General features: G+C 55.6%; 1 protein-coding gene across 11 annotated transcripts in view; it reads right to left on the reverse strand.

The window, feature by feature from the left end:
• Positions 1–18,596, reverse strand: part of ABLIM3 (actin binding LIM protein family member 3) — a 35,002-nt gene extending 16,406 nt beyond the window's left edge. For all 11 annotated transcript variants that reach the window (XM_042826448.1, XM_042826458.1, XM_042826457.1 and 8 more), the window contains exon 1: positions 18,368–18,596. In XM_042826448.1, coding sequence (XP_042682382.1) covers positions 18,368–18,380 — 13 coding nt within the window. In that variant the 5' untranslated portion in view covers positions 18,381–18,596. The remainder of the gene's footprint in view (positions 1–18,367) is intronic.
• Between the last annotated feature and the right edge of the window lie 3,153 nt (positions 18,597–21,749).

Consider the following 21,749-nt stretch of genomic DNA (forward strand, 5'->3'; position numbering starts at 1 on the left):
CCGGGACGAGGGGGTGGGCACTGCCTGAGGAACGCCATAATCTCACCCCGGTTTGCTGCTGTATAGCAGGACGTTGAGCTGGCTCCGCCCGGCGATTAGTGCCGTCGTGCTGCCCGGGGCCGGGGCTGCCGCACGTCCCTGCTGGCATCAGACTGGCAGACCGTAACGGCAGCGCACCACGCGTGGGCACGTGGCAGATTTCTGCTGATCCGGATTAAGGTGGCAGCTCCGGTCAGAGCCCAGTGCCCTGTGCTGGTTCGGCTGTATGCAAACAAGGGGCTAAGAGCCTGCGCTGGGGAGAGGCAGTGCCCCCGGACAGCACCAGAGCAGCTTTGTGCCACCCCTTCCTGCATGGCAGCACACCAGGGTGTATAGATGGATAAAGGCCAGCTCCTACCCCTATCTCCCTCTACCTGCCTGTTAGCGCTTCTAATTGTAAGGCCAATTAGGCAAATGCTGCAGGTGGGTTTTGTACCATTAGCAACAGGTAATGGGAGGCTCCCACCCAACTCAACACTGTGTTTGCTATCACTGTGTTTATGAGATAGCATCTCTGCAGGGGGATGTGGAGGCCTGATGTAATTAATTGCCGTTAATTAATACTTGCACAATGCTCGGACTGTAAAAAAAGCAAAGCATTCACCTTTTAATTACTAACTAGAAAACTGAGGCAGGTGGGTGCTGCTGGGGCTGGTCTGCAACATGGGAATGCGGAGGCACTGTGAAGGGTGATGCAGCTGGGCACCCTGACCCTGCAGTGCTGCAGCCCTGGGGTGGGTGGGGGTGAAGGCTGGGATGGGGCTGGGCGGCTCGGGAAGAGGAAGGCAGTGTGCCAGGCCAGAGGCGTCAAGGCTGAGGAGTGGCAGTGAGTGGCCAGGAAGGAATTCTGCTGGAAGCGTCGGTGCTAAGAGAGAGGTCAGGGATGTGCTGTGCTAGGTGGGCTGGAGAGCATGAGCATCTCCCTGTGGGGAGATGGGGAGGGAGAGGCTGCACCCTGGGCACAGGAGCCCAAATCCCCTCACTCTGCAGACAGAGCAGAAGAGCAGTGGTAGGCGAGGAGCAGGATTTCCCATCACTGCAGGAGCCCTGCTGCCCCTGTGGAGAGGAAGGGTTGAAGGTGTAGATGTGAGTTTCTCATCACAGTGGGGCTGAGGGCCCGTCCTGCTGTGGCCAAGGGTGGGAGGAGCTCGGCCATGGTTGTAAAAATGCTGTGGGAGGAAGGGATGGATGAGTTGGGAGCCGGGTGGTGCAGTGGGTGTGTTTGTGCCCAGCTTTGCTGTTGGGGAAGGGCACTGGGGCTGTGCACAGCCTGGTGAGGCACAGTGCAGATGTGCGCATCCCAGCTACAGTGCACCAGGACCCAGATGGAAGGTGACCAAATTGCCTTGAAATAGCTGGGGGACTCTGAGCACAGCATCATTAGGAAGTGCAGAGTAGGTTGGGCTGGGATCCCAGCGGCCATCTACAGCTTACAGCGAGTCCTTAGTGTGCCACCACCCTAATCCAGCCCTAATCTGATCACAGCCAATTACTGATCCACCTGCCCTACACTGTTTCCCCACCTCCCTCGGTGTGACACAGGACATAAACAACATGTGGGTGCCAGGGGTGGTGGCAGCAGGATATGGGATGTGGGTGCAATTAGTGGGGATGGGTCCTGCATTACTGCTCTGCTCCCCAGATCCCAGCCCTGGGTGTCCCCAGGGTAACGTCACACTGCAGCTGGGAAAGGGCAGCAAGCTGTCACCATCATGGTGTCATTGCTATGCTGTCACTGCTGCTATGGGTGACACAGGTGGCACCAGCCTTGTGCTAGTGGCAAGGGTACAGCAGGGAGCTGGCCTGGAGGAAACACTGCTGCCAGCCTGAAAAGAGAGGAGGGAGGTCAGGCACTGCTATGGAGGGCTTGGGGGTGGGGATAAGGAGAAAAGGAAAGAGAACAGAAAGAAACAGGAGAAAACAGACAGAGCAGCGAATATTCTGGGCCCTGCCTGTGCAGCTGAGTTAGTTCCTGGCCGTGTTCATGGAAATTATTCTCTAAACGTGAGCACTGAGGAAGCTGGCGATTGTCCCCCACGCTGACCCAGCCCCAGCCTGCAGGATGTTTACTTCCCTGCCAGGACCAGGGGAGTCCAGGGACCCATTGCGGGGTCAGCCCAACCTACAGGCAGACCCCGAGCAACAAGGGATGTGGGCAGTACTGGGTGAGGGGCTGCTGGAAGAACCCCTGCCTGGAGATTGATGTCCAGATTGCCAAGAAGGAGAGAAAGAAGCTGTTGCTCCATTTTTTGATGCTGCTGGGAAACATGAGGACCTCGATGTGGGACAGCACAGCAAAAGAAAGCACTCAGTTCACAAACGTGCTGGCAGCCCCGCATCGTCACCACCAGGGTCACCGTGACACGGGCACACCCAGAGCACCACTGATGCAAACATCATCCAGGAAAAGCAGTCCCGCTCACAGGTCAAGCACGTAGCCCTGGGAGCCCCATCCCCAATTTGGACCCAACACTGGTCCCCCTGGCCATGCGCAGCTCATGTAGGTGTGTGCACCCACCGTGCCTACTGCCTTGCTCCCATCCCCACTAAGCGCTGCCGGGGTCCTTTTTCCTAGCCAGTACTTGTTCAGCTTGTCATGGCAACCAGAGCTCCTTGAACTGCCGTTGCAGCCAGGTGCCACTGCACTGCTTGCCTGCAGGCATCACAGCAGCAGAGCCCCCCATTCCCTGAAACTGGGTGCTTCTCGTCCCCATAGGACAAAAGCAGCCACCACCGCTCACCCCTGTGGAAAGAAAGAAAGAGACACCTCTCCAAGAACCTGGGGTATGATGTCTGCAGGCAGGCTGTGCATCTCACTGATGCTGGCATGGTGTCTGCACAGAGCATGACTGTGGGTACACAGTACTCAAAGGGGAATTGGAGGCTCCAGGAGCAGCAATCAATCTCCAAAAGGCACAGCTTGAATTTCACAGTAACTATTTAATTCCCCTCCCTATTATCCCTGAGAATATTTTAGCAGTTCTTCGTGGCTTGGGGAGAAGAAGAGAGAGGATAGATTGCATTTTAATTAATAATGGCTGAAATGCTTCACTGCCCAGGGCAGGAACCACAGTGAGCCTGAAGCAGGGACTTACACTGAATGGCAGGGGACAGCATGGCAGTCCCTGGGTGACAGCAGGTGGCACGGGGTCCTGCCTCAGGTGCCTCCAAGCAGGAGCAAGGATGCTGCACTGAAGGCCTAGCGGCAAGGCGGGAGCAGCAGTGCTGGCAGTGGGCTGAGGGTTGAGGACTGGGTGCATGCATCCTGGGACTCTGAGCTGCTCCAGCTGAAGAGCAAAAGCCTTCAGGCTGAACCAGAAGAAATGAGGGAGCATTAGGCCAAGCCTCAGACATGATGTGGATGTGCATGTTCAGCGTGCCAAAAGGGAAACAGAGGGAAACTGCAGGAGCTGGTGGGAGGAGAGATGTGAGGGCAGGGCGAGGCTGCAAAGGGAATCTGCAGAGGGGCCTTATTGCGGTGCTGCAGCTCAGGCAAAGCATCTCTGCCCAGCACTTACAAGCTTAATCTGCTGGGGGAGAGTCACTTAAAGACAGGAGTGGGGACATGGCATAGGCCAGCAGGGCTGGACAAGCAGCTATCCATTCTCTTTGCTGCTGAGAAAAAGAGAGCAGGGTGAGGCACGTGTGTGTGAGGCAGAGGGAATGCAGTACACAGGCATCCCCAGGGCTGAACCCAAGCACACATGCACTGCCCAGGGCTCTGCTTGCCTGAGTGGAAGTTGAGAGCGCCATGCAGTGCCCCAGCAGACAGCGGCACACACACACACATCAGCCCTTCACTTGGGAGGCTGTGAGAACGCTGGATTTCAGCCCAGAGAGTCCAAACAGGCTTCTCTTGAGGGATCACCTCTGGAAGCAGAGGGCTTAGCCACCCTTCAGAGCAATCATCAGCAGGAGAGACACGGGGTGACACACGGGGACAGGAGCCACCACGTACCCAGCCCTGCCACTGCCCAGCTGCCACCACAGCTGGCCCCACAGACGTATGGCGCTCCCCAGCTCAGCACTTTGGGCTGCAGGAAGGTTTGTGTGAGGCGGACGAGGAGGGATCCCTGCTGCGAAGCTGACGATGGAATTTCATCCTTACATCTGGTTCAGCTTAAAAATCTTGCCCAGGCTGCTAGAGATACCGATAAATTGTGTATGAGCGCAGCGGAGTGAGGCGGATGAGTGTGTCCTGCGCTGATGATACACCACGCACCCACGGCACGGGAGCTCCAGCCCTGCTTGCTCCCCAAGCCAGGCTGAGAACTGCACCCCAAGCGGGCACAGAGACACGAGGGTGACCTTAGTGGTCCTATGTGTGTCTCACCAGCCCCCTCCCCACTGCTGCCACCCCCTCTCCAGCCTGCCTAGGGTGACAGTGACCATGAATTGGCCCACAAGGAAGCAGCCTGGGGCCGGCAGGAGCCCATCACCTCCCCCGGATTTTATTCATGAGGCGTGACAAGTGGGTGAGCTGCAGCAGCACAGCACTCACCCAGCAGCTTCTGACAGCGCCTTGGCTGCAGACTGAGCCCAGCCCCAGCCCACACAGATCTATTTTCTACTCTCGGTGGGCTGGGCAGGTTTGGGGTGTCCACGTGCACGGATGCCCAGGGGTCCTCCAGTCAGGGGCTCCAGATGTGCATGGTGGAGACAGAACTCGAGGAGTCAGCGCCGGGTTGAGAGAGGGGCTGACACAGTGGAAGCGCTCGGCACGGCCCCTCGCACGCACTGAGGCAGCCGGGGCAGAAAGGAGCTTATTGCTGGCTGCTGCACGGAGGGATTTTCTGTTTGCTGCTGTGTTTCGTATTTGCGGCTTCCCGTATGGAAATGCTTTTTCCCTTCAACCTCCACCCACGAGCGCCACGGATTTTGTTGCAGTTTTCAAAACATATGGTGCGTACATCAAAAAACATAAAGGATGCTATATTTAAAGTATTACAAAGCAAGCCAGGAGCCAGCATTTTTTAAACTGGGGCAGTGTCTGAGAGCGAGAAATAGGAGGATTTAGGATTCTCTAACCCAGATCAGAGAAAGAGCCCCATCAGGTGAGCTGGAAGCAGGCTGATGCCCACACCCTGCTCTTGCTGATGTATCGTGTCCCAGCACAGCTAACAGCTCAGCATCTGGATGCTGCCTGGAAGGCGGCTGGTACGTGGTGCTCAAAGAAGACAGCTCTAAACTGTAATGCACTAAGCTAATTTCTTCCTGTTTCTTCTGCGATCCGCTGATTCCCTGATGGGCTGAATGCCTCCTCTATTACTCTGCTAATCGCTCCGTGCATAGCATCATTTATCTGGCCAATACAAGCACTGCAAGAGAGATGAATTCTTGCTTTCTGCAGGCACAGGGTAGAAGGCAGAGCCTCCTCCATGTCATCGCTCCAGACACGGAGCTCGTTCTCTCATTCTGCAGAGTGTGATACGCTCATTTGTTTTATTTTAGACCGTATTCGTGCTGGCATTGTAATTCCAACCTGGGAGACTGCGTCATAGCCAGGGAATGAGGGGTGGTGGATTTGCTATTTTTAACTCCTTCTACTCCAGGGAGGGAACTTGAAATCAAATCTCTATTCAGAGACACGGTATAGATATGAATGCAACAAAATGGGAATTCGGACTGGGGGTGACAGCTGGCAAAGCGAGCGCCGGCGTCACAGAGGGGACACTCTCCCCATAAATAGGACACAAAGGGGTGTACGTTACAGGGCGACCTCACTGCCACCGGTGCGTGCTCGGAGGCTGACGGTTGCAGACCAGCCGCCGCGCAGCCAGTGCCATTCCTGGGGATGAATTACAGCTCGGGGTTGGCAGCAAAACGGCACCAGGAGCTTCCCCAGCAGGCTCACATTCCTCTCTCCGCTCTTATATCCTAGGAAGGTGCTGGCTAAAACAACTGGGATTTGGGAGGGGCGCTCCATAGCCCACAGCTGTGGAGTGAAGGACACTGCCACATCCCTGCTAAGCAACCAAACCACAGCAGAAGAGACAAAGCACACCTGCAGTCATTCAGTGTGGATATCCCACAAAGGCCGTGCAAGCCAGCCTTTGGACAAGGGCTCAGCACAGCCCCCGCGTGGTCCTTGCAGGTTACATGGGCAGCACAGAGGGTGTTTACTGCCTTCCTTAATCTAACATAATCCCTGCTCTAATTCTGTTGAAGGTAGCAAATGGAGCCTTTAAGTGGTCATAAAAAGATTGCTCCCTCTGCACAGCCTGGAGGAACACCTGGCTGTCTCCTGGTGTCTTCCCCACCCTATCCATTGCACCAGGGGTTATGCTAAAGCTGTGTGGGACAGAGCATCTTTTATAAACTATAACTCAGGCCCTTGCTACCACAGAGGTCAGCAGGGACAGCCAGAGCAGCAATGGGGATGGCCACACTGCTGCCCAGGTGAGACACAGCCGTGTGGGGCTCTGCAGGGATCCTGCAGCTCCCATGCAGGCTGTCGGCACGCATCGGTCTCGCCCAAAGCTGTTAGCCTTTATCTCCTGCCGTGTGTTGGTTGCAGTTGGCCGGAAGCAGAGCTTTCAATATTAAAAGACAGCAGTTTTTGTTCTTTGTGCCATCTGTATGTTTGTGTATTTCCCCTATCACCATAATTAGCAAGCTGGGCTCCAGCCAGGCTCAGGAAGAGATCTTAGTAGACATCTTCCCAGCAATTCCAACAGCTTCATCATTTCTTTTATGGCTCCCCTAGCACGATCCCCTGTCACTGAGGCAGTCACTGCTCCAGCCACCCCCCACTGGCACGTGGCAGCAGCAGGCAAGCTGTGCTGCAGGGAGCATCAGCTCCAGTACCCGGGGTACAGGTGACATACAAAAGCCAATGCCAAGAATGGCAGCAGAGGTGTGCATGCTCCTGCCCAGTCTGTCTGCATGCCCCCTGGTAGATGCCACGGAGCGGTGGCCCCGAGTTCTGCCTGAACAAACCTTGTCCTGCTCCCTCTCCAGGGTGCACACCAACACAGCTCACTGCACGCTTTTTGCAAAAACACAAGGATGAAATAAATCACCATGGCCCCAGTGAGAAGCAGTTCATGGCTGGAATCTCCCTGCAGCTCCAAAGGAAGCTGGCCGGGACACATCCTGCTAGCTGAGGCCAACTGCCTCGCCCCACAACAGCCCCCGCTTCCTTCCACTCCGACCTGGCTGCTGCTTGAGATGTCCCTGCTGCTGGCCCGGGGTGGTCAGGGCCCCACAGAGCCCCCCCCCCAGCCCTGGGTTTCCATCCAAGCCTTGCTGTGCACAGAGAGGCTGCAAGGGTTGGACTGGATGATCCTTATGGGTCCTTTCCAACTCAGGATATTCTACGTTGCTGCTCCCCCACTGCAAACCCAGCACAAAGAACAGCAGGGGAAGGGCTGTGCGCGCCAATGTTTGCAGAGCACTTGTGTTTGTGCAGCTCTGCCAGAAGGAGCTGGGATGTGCAGGGATCTCCTTGTAGGACCAAGGGAGAGGAGCGGTGCCACTCTCCTTGGCAAAGCATGCTCTGGTTTCAGGTTGGCTGATAAACAGACTTGAGCTACATACACAGACAGCTGCCTACGGCAAACAGCAGGACAGAAATGTACAAGCAAGTTTGGCAACTTTATGTGAATTAAATGTGCATTTAATTGAGATTTATAAGGGAGGTTGCAATAGCAATTGATTATCAAAACCAGATTATGTATGGGGACTTAGCAACTATACAGGAGATTAATGTTGTTTCCAGAATAAATCCTCAGTAAATATATTTTTCCCCCAGTAACCAACTAATAACACGTCACCCTAATTATCTCATGAAAGGGGCACGGAAGCTTTGACAAATGCTGAAAGAAAATGTTGTCTGCAAAGCAGCACCAGAGACACAAAACACACTCTGCTTCCAAGCCGTGGCTCAGCTCATGTCCCAAAAACCAGAACACAGCTCATGAAGAGACACCTGCCCAGACTGGCCTTGCCAGCACCCCTCCCAGCCCCCGCACGAGGAGCTGCATGGCCCCATCCAGACCAGCAGTAACACTCCATGCTCTGCTCCATCCCCGCCTGCACAGAGGATGTGCTGCAGAGGTGTCTCCAATGAGCCCACCCTGGCAGGAGGGGGTGGCTGTCCTTCTGAGGGCCAGGAGGGCATCCTGCTGCTCCCCAGGGCTGGGGTGGGTGCAGGACCGCTACTGCGGGATGCAGAGATGCTCCAGCAGTCGTCATGGCAACGCCGGTACACAGCCAAAGCGAACAAAGCTGATGGAGAAAAAAGGGAAGAGAGGAAAGAAAGGGGGAAAGCCAAAAAGAAGGGGAGACAGGTCTGCAGTAATGGAAGGCTGCAGCAGGAGGGAGTGACGGGGCAAGAAAGCACAGGGATGTGGGGGGGGAGGAGGAGGAGAGCTGCCTTTCAGTGCTCACCTTGGGATGACCTCTAGGGATGTGACCCAGGGTGTGCACTGAGCTATACCACTGGGATGGTGCCCATCAGCCCCCATTGCAGCTGTCCCAAAAGTTCCCTCCAGGGCCATTCCCCTGCTGGTGGCCTGAGGCTGTGCTGCAGGACATCCTATACAGGTATGTGGAGGCATTGCTCTGCTACAGAGCCAGGAGGAGCCCTTCCCACACTCTGGGACAGAACCTCACATCAGAGACACCCTTAAAGCAACAAGTAGTGAGAGCCTGGGCAGTTGTGTCCAGTTCCTCAGCACCTCCCTCCTTCCCCCAGCACAGGGGGATCAGCCAAGCTGTGGGTCTGATCCCAGCCCCAAGAGGGTGGGTCTGTCTTCTCCACAGCTGGTTGTCAGGGGAGTGATGCTTTCAGATTGTGCTTCATATCCCCAGCTGCATTCTGGACCTCCATGTGTGGACATGGGGTGTCCCTGCTGCTGGCACAAGGGGGCTGGGGACACTGGGTGTGAAGGGGACAATGTGGCAAGATGAGGGAGCAGCACTGCTAAACAATGAGCTCCCCCAAGTACAGGCAGGGGTTTGCACAGACATCATCCTCCCCTCCTCCTTCCCACTCTCATGCTCTCCTTGGCTTCTGCATACGCCCAGAAACTGACTTCAAAAGGCACGGGGGGTGGCTGCCAGCGCAAGGAGCGACGGGCGGGCAGACACGGCTGTCTGCTGCTAAAAGCCTTCAGTGCCTTTCATCAGGGCCTGGAGAAAAAAGGCAGAGAACCTCTGCTGCTTGGGCTGGAGGCAGACAATCAAGCCTGGCATTGGGTGCTGCTGCCCAGCAGCACTGTGCTCCCAATGAGGACTGCTCCCTCCCACTACAACAGTGGGAGTCCAGCCCCCCTGTCTCCCACCTCTCTGCATATAAACGTAAATAAATCCATCTGTGTACAGTAAGCACCAGAGATTCTCTTAACCCTCCACGTTCTCTGCTCCAGGTTGGGCTAAGTGTTGCCCGTGCAGGCAGGAGAACGGTGATGTTGTCCAGCACAGCCCAGGCCCAGTGCTCAGCATGCCCACACTGAGGTCACTGCTCCCATCCCCAAACATATCAGCGCAGCCTGCCTATCCCTAGAAGCCACCTTCCAGCTCCTCATTAGTGCCAATTAACGGGCAGTCAGCATGCCCAACAGAATTGGCATTTTTCAGGGAACAAGTTCCCTTTCATGAGGGATAATCAACACAGACTTTGTTGTGCATGCTCTCAGCTCAAATGAGCTAAGGACTGCCTGCCAAGGAGCAAAACTATGTTCTGAATCAGACCCTTTGTGCCACCAGAGCCATGTGGGACATCATGAGCCAGGACAGCCACAAATGACCTTTCAGCAAGGCCCCGATTCACCCCACACCTGAGGGATGCTCTGGGACACCCCCAGACTGGGACACTCCCACACCTCCCCCTGCCCACACCCCAGGGGCTCACAGCATCACCGGGTGCAGTGTGGGATGCCACCACACTCAGGTGATGGGCAGGGTGAGGACAGCATGCACCTAAGCTGAGTTTGGGCTGCAGCTCCTCTGCTACAGCACTAAATAAAGCTGTGAGATGCAGAATTTCAATGGAGAGCAAAAGCAGACCCCTTGGAGAGAGGGAAGCACAGGACCAGGAGTACGCTCTTCAGCTTCCCTAGTTCTGTGCCTTGCTGACACACATGGGAAAAGCAACCATGGGGGAGCAGAGCTAGATGGCCTGGATGTGACAGGCTGGCACATCGGACAGAGGACTCTTGTTAGTGCTGCTTTCCTGCTGCCTGAGTGGGGGCACAGCCAAGAAATGCTTCCCAGCAGCCTGCCTGGCTTCACAGGACTTTAATTGCCAGGGGCAGGACAGCAGGGCAGCAGCAGAAGGGCTCAGGGAGGATAGAAGGGTGCTGATAGACTCTCTTGCAGGACAAGTGCCATGCGCTTCCCAAGACAGGAAGCTCCTGCCATCCCATGTCACAGGTGCCAGGACCCCAAGTGTCCCACAGGTGGGGCACCAGGCACAGCTCTGTGGGATTAGGGATGCAGGGAGCAGCACGGCCACAGCAGAGCTCTGCTGACTCTGGGGGAAGGAGAGCAAGGATCTGGCAGATCTCTGAGCTGACTCAGAGCTCCGAGTGCCCGATGGCTCTGCTGTGCCAAGTGCAAGCCAAAGCAATTAGCATTTCTTGGAGACACTCGGTATAATCTTCCCTGAGTGATGGGTAGAGCTGCCACGAGGGCTGCAGAGCTGCACCAGCAGTGATGCGAGGCAGAGCAGGGCTGTCCCACAATGGGATCACTGCTCCATGCAGTGTGGGGATGCTGTGCCCTTGACCACAGCCCCAACCCCACATTTTGCCTCCGGGTGCTGTGAGCTGGCAGCAGGAGGGGGGCAGCACAAGACAGAAGCAGCCTCCTCCCCTTCCTGGAGCACAGCCTACTTGGGAATTCGACATTTGGGGAACGCCAGGGCCAGCCCTGTCTGTCAGCTCCCAGGGAAGTTCTCAGCTCGATCCCTGCAGCAGGGAGGGAAGCACAGATGATGCTCTGGGAACCACACCAGAGCAGAAGCCAGCCCGAGTCAGGGATTATTTTTAACAGCTACTTGTAGAACACAGTGAGTGCATGCAGGAGAGACAGCTCACACTGATGCTTGCCCCATCCCTCCCTCTGACATGTGCAGGGAGCATAGCTCAGATCCAGGCTTTTTATAGGGTTTCCCACTCCTGCTGGGCACGCAGCTCAGCAGCTCGGTATGACCACACCACCCCCTCTCCCAGCAGTCACTCGCATGCCGTTCACTGAAGTCTTTCCATTCCCCTCTTGCTGTTTCCTCTTCTCTCCTTATTAGGGATCCACCTACCCATCCATCTACTCATTCTCTCCCTCTCTGTGGCTATTTTTAAAATGTCATAAAAGCTTTCAACTGGTAGCATCCTCAGGGATGCAAGGGATTTTGTATGTAACCCATCACAAACTGTCATCACCACATAACTCTCCACGCAGACAGTGACTTTAAAAAAAAAAAGCAAGAAAAAAAAAACAGAGGAATGGAGAACGCACATACTGCATTGCACAGCTCTGCCTGGACAGAAGACCACACTGTTCCTGGGGATGGCTGAGACAGATGCTGGGGCAGCACAGCCAGGCCCCTCTGCAGGAGATGCAGATGGGTTCAGGAATGTTTTCCCACTGGTTAAGGGCTCTGAGTTGGGATTCACCCAGACTGGTGTCCCGGTGTCTGTAGGCAGAAGCAGGAAAGTTCCAATGCTGGGAAGATGGCTGTGAATCTCCCTGTGCACCCATGCACGTTGTGATCAAGAAGCCTGAGATCCCAAGAAGTGGGAGATGTGCCACAAACACAAAGACACAGAGCACCCCAAAAACTGAATCCTGGGAGACAGCCTGGGTGACATCATGATGACCAAGGTTCCCTAGCAAACCCCAACCCAGAGGGAGTGCAAAAGCACTCAGAAACCTCAGATGCACTTCAACAGCACAAGGAGAACCACTTTTCTCTCTGATCTGATCACTCCCTACAGAAGAGCTTCCTCCCTCAAATCTACCTTGAATAACAAGGAATCCTCCACCTGTGCCCCCCTCCACACACCCCAGCATCTTGGTGAGAGCTGATGGGCTCTGCCCAGTGCTTTCTGCAGCAGGTCCCTGCTGCAGACTGTGCCAGTTGTGATCAGGCCAGGTATAGCCTGAGCAGCATCCCACTGGGCACTAACGTGACAACACTCTGTGCCTCCAGCAGCAGCCAGAGCCCTCCTCTATTGGTTCAAGTGCACCCAGGAGCCCCAGCCCAGGCACAGAACTCTCAGATGACGTGGGTGACGCAGCTATTTATAGCAGCTGGAGAGAGCTCAGCTTACCTTGCCCCCCCTTTTCCATCCTTCAAGAGCCAAGAGGTGCTGAGGTGGGGGTGGTTAGGCAGGGGCACCCCTGTGCCACCAGCAGAGTGCAGGCAGGGTTGGCAGGGACCGGCACTCTGATCCAAGCAGACAGCGGCTGTGCAGAGCCGGGGAAGCACCCTATTACACTCTGAGGATTGCAATCTGAGCAGAGAGAGCGAAAATCTGGAGCAGAGCTGACAGCAAAAGCCGGCACTGAGCCATGCAGCACGCCTGTCTGCCCTGCCCTTATGGACTGCATTCTGGGGGCTGCTGAGAGCAGAGTGGTTGGCTCCCTGCTCTGGGACCTGCCCCAGCCAAGGGGAGCTTCCCCACACCTCTGCTGCACTCCGCACCTGATCATTGATGTCCAGATTGCAAACAAAGCTCGAGCCACTCGAGCCACAGGCACCTGCCCTGGGTCTCTCCTAGCAGCTCAGAGCCCTGCTGGCACAGAGCCTATCCCCAGGCACTCCACAGCCCTGGCATGGCACAGCCTGGTGATGAAGCTGCTCACAACCCCAGCTGGGCAGTGCTGCAGACAGGGGTGATTTAACCTGCAAGCGTTTGGTGACTCAGAGCAGCAGGTGGAGGGCAGGGCAGCAGCAGGGAGCAGCCCTGCCAGGGTTAAGGCAAGCCCTTGGTTTGGAAGGGGGGTGCCAGGGGATGCAGTCACCTCCCGAGCAGCCCTGGGGCTCAAAGGAAGCTCCTGCCATGCTACAGTAGCAGGCTCACACACAGCTTCCTGTCCTCCTCCTCCTCTTTCAAAGCTTTCAGAAGACAAATCCCTGGCCAACGGGGAAGCAGCCTCCTTCGCGCCGCCACCCTGCTGGGCCCCCCCACCTGTGCAGGGAATCCGGGCTGGGGAGCAGCTGTGGCATGACATCCCCATCACACTGCCTGACATGTCCCAGCAAGCGGAGCTGAGCCAGGGACCGGCCCAGCCCAACCTCAGCTGTTTATAAATAGATCCCTATTGCCACTGCCCCGGGCAGGACAGCCCTCAGTGGGATGCCTGCATCGAGGCTGGCAGAAGAATGGATGTATGAGGAGAAGCAACACCTCCAGGGCTGGAGGGTACACAGCACAGGGGTGGGAAAGGTGAGCAGCGCTTGCATTGCACTTCTGTGAGATGCTACATGTGCTGTGCAGGTGTGGTACTGCAGAGCCTGGTGTGGGCACCTATGGGCTCACACCTCCAGTCCTGTGCTAGGTTATGATCCCCTTGTGCTGAGGAACCTTGCTGCAGCTCACTGCTGTGAGAGCAGGTCAACCCCCAGAACCTGAATTCAGATTGTAATGGACTCAGATCTGAGAAGGGCTCCGGGGTGGCACTGCACCAACAAGGCAGCCTGGTGCTCCCTACTCTGGGGCACTCCTTGCAAAGAAGGAGGTCAGCAGGATGGCTGCAGACACGTACTGTTCTCTTACATGTTCCCGCTCCTCTGCAATGCCCTCCTCCTGAGGATTTCTCCAATTGTCCAAGCTTCAAAAACATTTCAAGATGGAAGTAAAGTAGAAGGTGCAAGAAGAGAAAAACAAGCAATGCTCGAGGCCCAGAGAAGGACTTTGCCAAGGTAAAACGGGTAAGAAAAAAGGAAGGTCAGGAAGGCTGCGTAAGGAAATCATATTGGCTCCTCTTTCTTTCAGAACTCTGCCCCAGGCAGCAGAGAAAGCACATCAATTCCCAGCCCTGGGCTTGTGGCTGATAATGATAAGGCATTCTGGCTATGCCAGAACTGGAAAAAGCCTCTATCAACTACAGCCTATCAAAAATCTGAACTGCCATCAAATATATGGGAACCATATGCTCAAGTCTGCTGCCACACTTGCTCAGTTTGGTGCTATTAAGCTTCAGAGACAGCCCTTTTCTGGAAGGGGAAGTATTTCCAATAGGGCTGTTCTTCAGGGTACTTGAGCAAGCTTTCTGGGGCTGAAACATCTGGAGTTGAGCTCTGCCTTCCCTCCACCTGCTGCAGTCACTCCTTGTCCCCATCCACTTCACAAAACCCTCCTCTCTATCCCATCTCTCTCCCACCTCCAGCCCACCCCCAGGATGCCTTCCAGAGGTACTGCAGCACTCACAACCGAGAGGCACTGATGTATTTAGTCTAAAAATATCTGATTAGATGTTCCAAGCACTTCATTATGGCATCATCATGATAGGACTGCGGGGTCTGGCAGGAACTTGGTGGCTTTGCCTTCGCTCCTTCGCAGCTCTGCTGAGCACAAGGGCAGCACCACGCTGATAACAGGAGAGTCTGTCATTAGTCCAGCCTGCTGGCATCACAAATACAATTATCTGGCTAAACCAATCGTCACTCTGTCATTAGAAAACTTGCTATTTATTTTATAAGACCATGGCAGACCCTTGAAATAATTCAATTGCTTCAATTGACTTTACAGCATGCACTTCATTGGACTGCAGGGCCACTTTCCATGGCTTCTGCTCTTTGAAGGGCAAACTGCCAAGAAAGAGGGTTTGCAGGAGCGCCCAAAGTCCATCCACAGCCTGGGGACAGAGAGACTGCACGGGTGCTGAATTTTCTGGCACCGAAGTGAATGCCGTTGACAGTTGTCCCTTTGGTTGGCTGCGGAGGAGGAAGGAGAGGATTTGTACTGGGATGTTGGTGGCAGCAGAGGGCTGGGTATTGAAAACCAGGAGATCTCTTTGGCACTGCAAGCTCAAGGAGAAGAGATGACTTCGATGCATCGTATCAATGGGTCCTTCAGCAGCTTCACAGCCTCCTTAGCACGTCCTGCCCTGCTCTGTGGGGAGATGCAGAACCTCCCCAACCTGGTGAGCTTATGGGGCAGGGCTGAGGCTCCTGGAGATGCACGGTTCTGTGTGATTCCTCTTTAATTACACAGGGACTTAATAGAGTTTACTGGTAAACACCTTGTAACCACATGTGCCTGCAGATTACTGGGTAATTACGCTTAGTGGATCATCATGCAACAGGGAACACGACTTAAGAAAGACAAAAATAACCAGGCAAACACGTTACATTCATCAGTGTGTCATGAAGCCTTTCTGCCCAAGCGCCGTACCGGCCGGCTTTTCCTCATACCTCCTTTCTGGGCCTTCTGAGACCAGCAGAGCTGTTGCAGGGGGATCTGAGAGGTGCCGGGATGGGATGGTCTGGGGAAACTTTCCACCTCACATACCAAAGCCCCCACAGACCTCCCCATGCTCCAACAGGTGACAGCCACTCCAAGGGAGCAGGGTGGGATGGATGGGCTTTTCCTGCCCCAGCTACTCAGGGAAGGGTTGGAGCCCAGAGCTCAGGAGGTTTTGGAGTGATTTTAAGGGGATGTTGTCTAGGGCAAAACTTTGTACCACAGGATCGAGCTTCGGCAGAAATGCAGCACTGATGGACCTGGTTAGGAATGCATGAATCCATTTGCAACCAATTAGCAGTGCTAACCAGAGTGGGAGGTATAAATAGCAGAGTGAATGTAAATATCAACATAGTGCCCTCCAAACGCTCACAGCCGTGTGCCAGGAGGCTGTGTTCCCAGACAGCACAACTCTGCACCCTCAGGTCTTCTCACTCTGCAGCCTCAGGGTATGAGTTTACACCCAGGATCAAGGGCCTTCTCCTCTGCCCCTTAACAGCAGAGTTTTCACATGGCTTTGCCTTCTCTGCTCAATGGGAGAGGAGAGGTCCTCCAACCCTGGGTGCAAAGCAAGTCCCACTGCGCGAGGTGATGACATCCTCTCTTTTTCCCCCAACATCAACATAAGCAGCATCTCGAGCATCAGGGCAGAGACCAGGCTTGGGAGGCTGAGCATAGCTGACCTGCAGGCACAGCCCTTCTGCTTCAGAGCCCTCCCTCACAGACAAGAGAATCCCTGCTGAGAGCAGTAGAGCTGCTCCACAGCCAACAAGTGGTAGTGAGCTCCTGAGCCAGCAGCTGCTGGAAAAGGGCTGCAAGAGCCACTGCAGGTCATAGCCAGGCACTGCAGGGTGACAGCCAGATGGCACAGAGGATGCCAAGGGTTCCAGCAGGCACACACAGGCCTGAGGGCTGCAGGCTGGGCAGAGAAGAAGCTAGACAGCTTTCAGCAGCCATAGAGCACACAAGTGGAAGCCCCAGTCCTGCCTGTGCTCTCAGTACCAGCTGGGAGAGGATCATGCCATTGCTAAGAACAGACAAGCCAGAATGTGGGTATGGCAAGCTCTGCTTTGAGCCCTCAGCTGTCTGCAAAAGCCTGGAAGCTCAGCAGGGTAGTGCCTGCTGCCTTGCACAGCTCTTGTACAGGTGTTGTTCCAAGGAGTGCCCACCCCCAGTGATTAACCCACAGCACTGCAAGCAAACTGCAGCTGGAGCAGCTTCCCACATCTCACCAAACCACGTAGCTACTTGGGAAAGGGAAATGGCACCACTTCAGCAAAGCCATCCGAAGGCTCAGGCAAGACCCACAGTGCCAGGAAACTCAGAAGCCAAGGCATGGCTGAGTGATGCCCCCAGGGGCACTGAGTGAGCTGATGGCAGGAGGAGATGTGGCTTTCAGGGGGCTCCAGCTCCCCACCCCCCAACCTGGTGGCCTCCTCCCATCAAATCGCAGGAGAGCACCAGGCAGGATGCACGTGTGGCTCTGCTGGCACCACTCCCCCCACGTGGGAGAGGAATAAGTGAAGTTTTGAGGTGTAATCAGATACTTACGATACACTGGCACCATAAACAACCCTTATCACTGTCAGCATCCAAGCTGGCTATTAAGAGCTGGAAAGGAACCCCCAGGAGGAACTAACACACATTTGTTGGAATTGGCTTAGAAGAAGCCTAAAAGCCCTACTTGGCCACCACAATCATTGACCCCAGCAAACACTGAGAGCCATTGCAGTCCTCTGCACCAGACCCACTATCATTACTCATAACCCAGTTGCTACCAGGCATCCCATAGAGCTGGGAACAAATGGGTCCCCAGCAGTCCCTACCTGGGCACTGCCAACCTCACTGCCCCCAAGCAGGGCACCACTCCTGCCACAGGCATGGCTCATGCAGAGGGCACTTGGAAAGTGTTCACACCTCTAACACAGCCCTACAGATCTGGAATCACCTGTTCTGTTGCTTGCAGCATGCCAAGACATTTTTCACGGTGTTTTGCTTGGGAACCACCCCAAGATCTCAGGTTGAGAAACCTCAGCACACTAAAGGGACAGAGAAGTCACTGCTCTGCTACTTTCTGCCTCTTCACTCCACACAGCTGTGAGGACACTCAGGAGGGACAGGACCTTGTCCCAGGAGGCAGGTGGCAACCAGCAGCAGCTCTGGGGGCTCGGTGCCATGTGCTTTTAAAGGAAAAGGCCAGAGGTCTGCTAGCAAGGTGGACACAGCTGTCACACACCCTCACAGCAATGAGAAGACATTGACTGTGACTGGATCAATCTTTCCAGACTTTGCAACAGGGATGCAAAACCAGGAGCAACCGGACCAGGAGCAGGTGCCAGTTCTCATCTCATGCAGCACATTTCTATGCTCTGCTTCTTTAGCAATTCTTACGTAGTGCATGAACGCCTCTGTCCCCATCTCTCACCCGCGCACAATAGAAACACCCACATCCCCAGCTGCAGAAGGCACATGCTTTTCTGTGCCACATCTGTGCTTTGCTCAGCTCCCCAGTTCCTGGGTACCCCCTTCCTCTGCTCCTCATCCCCGTTGGCTGTTCTCCTAATGGCTATTTATATGTGGGCACAAGCATCAGCAAGTGTGGCTGCTGCCTGGCAGAGTGCTCCTGGCTCCCTCTCACCATGTTGCATATCGACATTTTACTGCATGATCTGCCCTCTAAGCCCAGAAATGCAAGCCAAGAAGTACTCAGGGGAGATAAGCACCACGGCTCAGCCCACACGAAGGGAACACTAGCAAAGCCATACCCTGTCAGAAAGCAAGAGGCAGAGAAAAAGATACCCAGCCCATCCGATGTGTCAGCCCCGGTGTCACATTTTCTTTCCGATTCCTCCCCACCAGCTCCACGCAACATCAGCCCTGTTCCCATAGCAAAGGGAAGGGAGAGCCGTACTTACTGCTAGTGCTCATCTTGCCGGTCCTCCTCTGTCCTTCGCAGTCAACAAAGGGGGCAAAGCCGCTCTTTAAATCCTCTTTTTCTTCCGATAGCGGGGAGGAGGTCGCCTCTCCCCCCGCTAGAAGAGGTCCCTGCGCGTTCTCATTAAGGCATCCCCAGCGCCGCGCCGCCCGCTCTGTCCCGATGCCAAGGTCAGGGTGGCGGCAGCGGGGCGGGTGCTCGGACCGACCCGGAGGAACGGCCCCAGGCCCGACGCTGCCATGCACTGCGGAGCGCGGCCGCTCGCTCCGCTCTTATAGCGGGGTGTGGGGCCGCGCGCTGCCGCGCCTCTCCCCGCCCGCCCGCCCCGCCCCGCGGAGCAGCCCAGGATGGCTGAGCCGGGCCGAGCTGAGCCGGGCCAAGTCGTGCGGGACCGGGCCGGGAGGGGCAGCACCGGTGGCAGCGCCGGGGGCGGCGGCCGGGCCGGGCCGGGGATGCCTGCGGGGCTCCGCCGCGGCACCGCCGCCATCTGCTGGGCACCGCCTGCCCGCGGCCCCGCGCCCTGTCCTGCGTCCTGCTGCAGCCACCGGCATCCCCGGGATGCCCTCACCGCCGTGCTGCCATCCCTCTGGCTCGGGGCTGCGGTGGTGCAGGATGCAACGAGATGCTGTCCCAGGACATAGGCGTGGGGAGGGGGTATTCTGACAGCGAGGTTCCCCCCAGCAGCCATCCAACGCTGCCCCACGCAGGAAACCCCGGTGTCTGTCCTGCACAGGGCGCAGGGTGTCTGGCTGCAGGATGGAGAGGGGGCTCGTTTCTCACTAACAGCAAAGACAGCACGTCAGAGTTCCTGGAAGGGTTTCAAACCATTAGCTCCTTGGTTTGTTTGTGAGACACCCTGTCAGAATAAAGCATCACCTGGTGGAGCTGCTCCCGGGGTGAGAACAGGGATGGGGCTGAGCACAACATGCCAGCAGAGCCCCGAGAAGCTGTGCTGCCATTCAGAGAAACGAGCCATGGCCATGCCTCCATTGAAAGGGGTTTTCATGTAGCATGGAGGGCCCTGCATCCCTCCTGCTCCTTTCTCAGAGAGGGCCTTTTGCTTTGCCATGTCTTTGCTATTCTCGTTGTGGCAGCAGATGCTGTTGGTGACACGACAAGACAGGCAGCAGGTTGTGTGAGCAGTTCCTGCACTGCCAGTGACACTGCCAGCTCACTGCCTGTCCCCTTCGGCTCTGCCCCACCGAGCAGTGCTGGCTGGGTGGGAGGACCTGAGCCAGCAGCAGTGGAGGCTCTGAGGGTCATTTTAGGGCTGAGGGGAAGCAGGCAGGGAGAAAGCAGTGCTGCCGTACAGCACAGCAGGGCAGCTTGGACTGTTCCATGTTGCTGATTTGGGGACTTTGGCTGCAAAGTTTCCCTATGCCTGGGGAGCACCAGGGGTGTGAGGCTCACAAAAACCGTATTGATAACCTCCATCCCAGGAGTCAACAAAGCAGACACGATGAGAGCTGATCCCCACGGTTCAGCAAGCTAATTAAGCTCCTTCCGTTGACCTGGTTTCCAAATCTTGTTAACTTGCTGCCATCAGAACAACTTGAAATTTCCAGCAGAGACAGGCTGGGATTGCTGCAGAGAAGGACATGGTGCCTTGGCAGAGCTCTGGGCGCTCCAGCACAGCCCTCTTTTGTCCCCATCTTCATCTCCCATCCTGGAACCCATGCAGGGGCAGTGTGGGGGTTCCATGGGCAGTGGGGTCCCGCAGAGGCATCTAGGCCAAGGTCTCCCCTTGACAAAATTTTGTTTGCTGTTGCAAGATGGAAACAGGAGCAGAAATAAGAGGGAGAGGTGCTGTCTGGGTGGGGATAGAGCTCAAGTTATAGGGAACATTGTTTAGTTGATGGTTGGATTAGATGATTGCAGAGGTCTTTTCCAAACTTTGGGATTCCATAATATTATGTTTCTAAGTGCTTTCTTTCTGGGAGTGCTGGGGCTGGCCCCAGGCAGGGGCTGGCAGGTCACCATGCTGAGCCCCTCGTGCCCCACACCATCCTGGGGTGTTTGGAAATTCCGTTTCCTTTCCTCTGACAGAGGAAGCTGGCTGTAAAAGCTGCCTTGAAAGCGTATTAGGGATGCCTGAGACAAGAACTCAGAAATGAGGAAATGTCAGGATGTGAGCGTAGTCTCCTTTCATCCCTTTGTGTCTGTGCATTGTAACACAGTCTTTCACAGCAATTATTGGCTGTGTGTTTTTCCCATAAGGCGCCTGCCTCATTCAGAGCACAGCGTGCACAGAGTAACTCGGGCTGCTGCCTGCAGGACTCAGCAAAACGGGACACGGGATCCTGATGAGGGCAGGAGAACAGGGGGAAAAAATGTGCTATAATTTCATTTAATCGTACTGACTGCTTCCCTAGATACTGGGCTTCTTATCCCTACCTCCTTCTCCCTGTGAGATGTCAAGGGACCAAGCTGTCCCCACATGGGTGATAATTGGGTTGCTTCTTTCCCTGATGCCTGACTCCTGCTGGCTGATTCCTGGGAGAGCCAGGAGCTGCTGACTGCGTGTGAAATTGCTGGGGCTGGCCTTCAAAATAAATCTTGTGCTATAGCAGCACCAGGAACTCACAGAAATCAGCCCACCACCTCCCCAGGCAGCGGCTCAGAAAGACACCAACTGTGGGCTTCCATGCAGGCTTCTGTCCCAGAGTAGGGATGTTGGCCCCCGAGGCTTTGGGGCAGCCCTGTTCCTCAGAGAGGGGTGCTGCAGGGGCCACAGGGAAGGAATCCCTGCTCCCTGCTGCATGACGTGGGGACCGGGGCAGTGTGTGGCAATGGGGATGCTCCAAGGGCAAATCAGCTCACAGCTCCTGATGGACCCAGGAGATGACAATTAAAATTCATATAAGCATCTCTGTCCTCAGCACACATAGGGGTCAGCTTATCATCAGCCTGAGCTCTTGCATTCTTGTTTCGCTTGAAGCTACAGCATTCCCTTCAGCGCACCTGGATACACACGTACATACAAATTCACACTCACAGTCACATGGAAGAACTTTCAGAGGGCTCACAGGCTTGCGATGCACTTCCTTTGCCCTTGGCCTGACAGTTATCTCAGAGAGCAACCTCCACTTCTAGCCCCGTGCTCCACAGCTGCAAGAGGAAAACAGGGCGACTGGAACCAGAAGCAGCAAAATGGGCAGTGGATGTTTTAGCACCACGAGGGCCGTGGTGGAACCTGGCAGCACAGTGCTACACCAGCACAGGATCCGCTCCTCTTCCTCAGTCACAGCTCTACCAGTCACTCACCAGCAGCTTGGCTTTCCTCCAGCTCACACCGCAGCACGACGGCCCTTCCTTCCCAGCAGCTCCGTGTGTCGGCAGGAGGAGGCGCAGACAGGCAGAGG

This window comes from Centrocercus urophasianus, unplaced genomic scaffold (genome assembly GCF_019232065.1).
Source record: "Centrocercus urophasianus isolate 14NV4802_14NV808 unplaced genomic scaffold, USGS_Curo_1.0 seq_26, whole genome shotgun sequence".
NCBI classification, from domain to species: domain Eukaryota; kingdom Metazoa; phylum Chordata; class Aves; order Galliformes; family Phasianidae; genus Centrocercus; species Centrocercus urophasianus.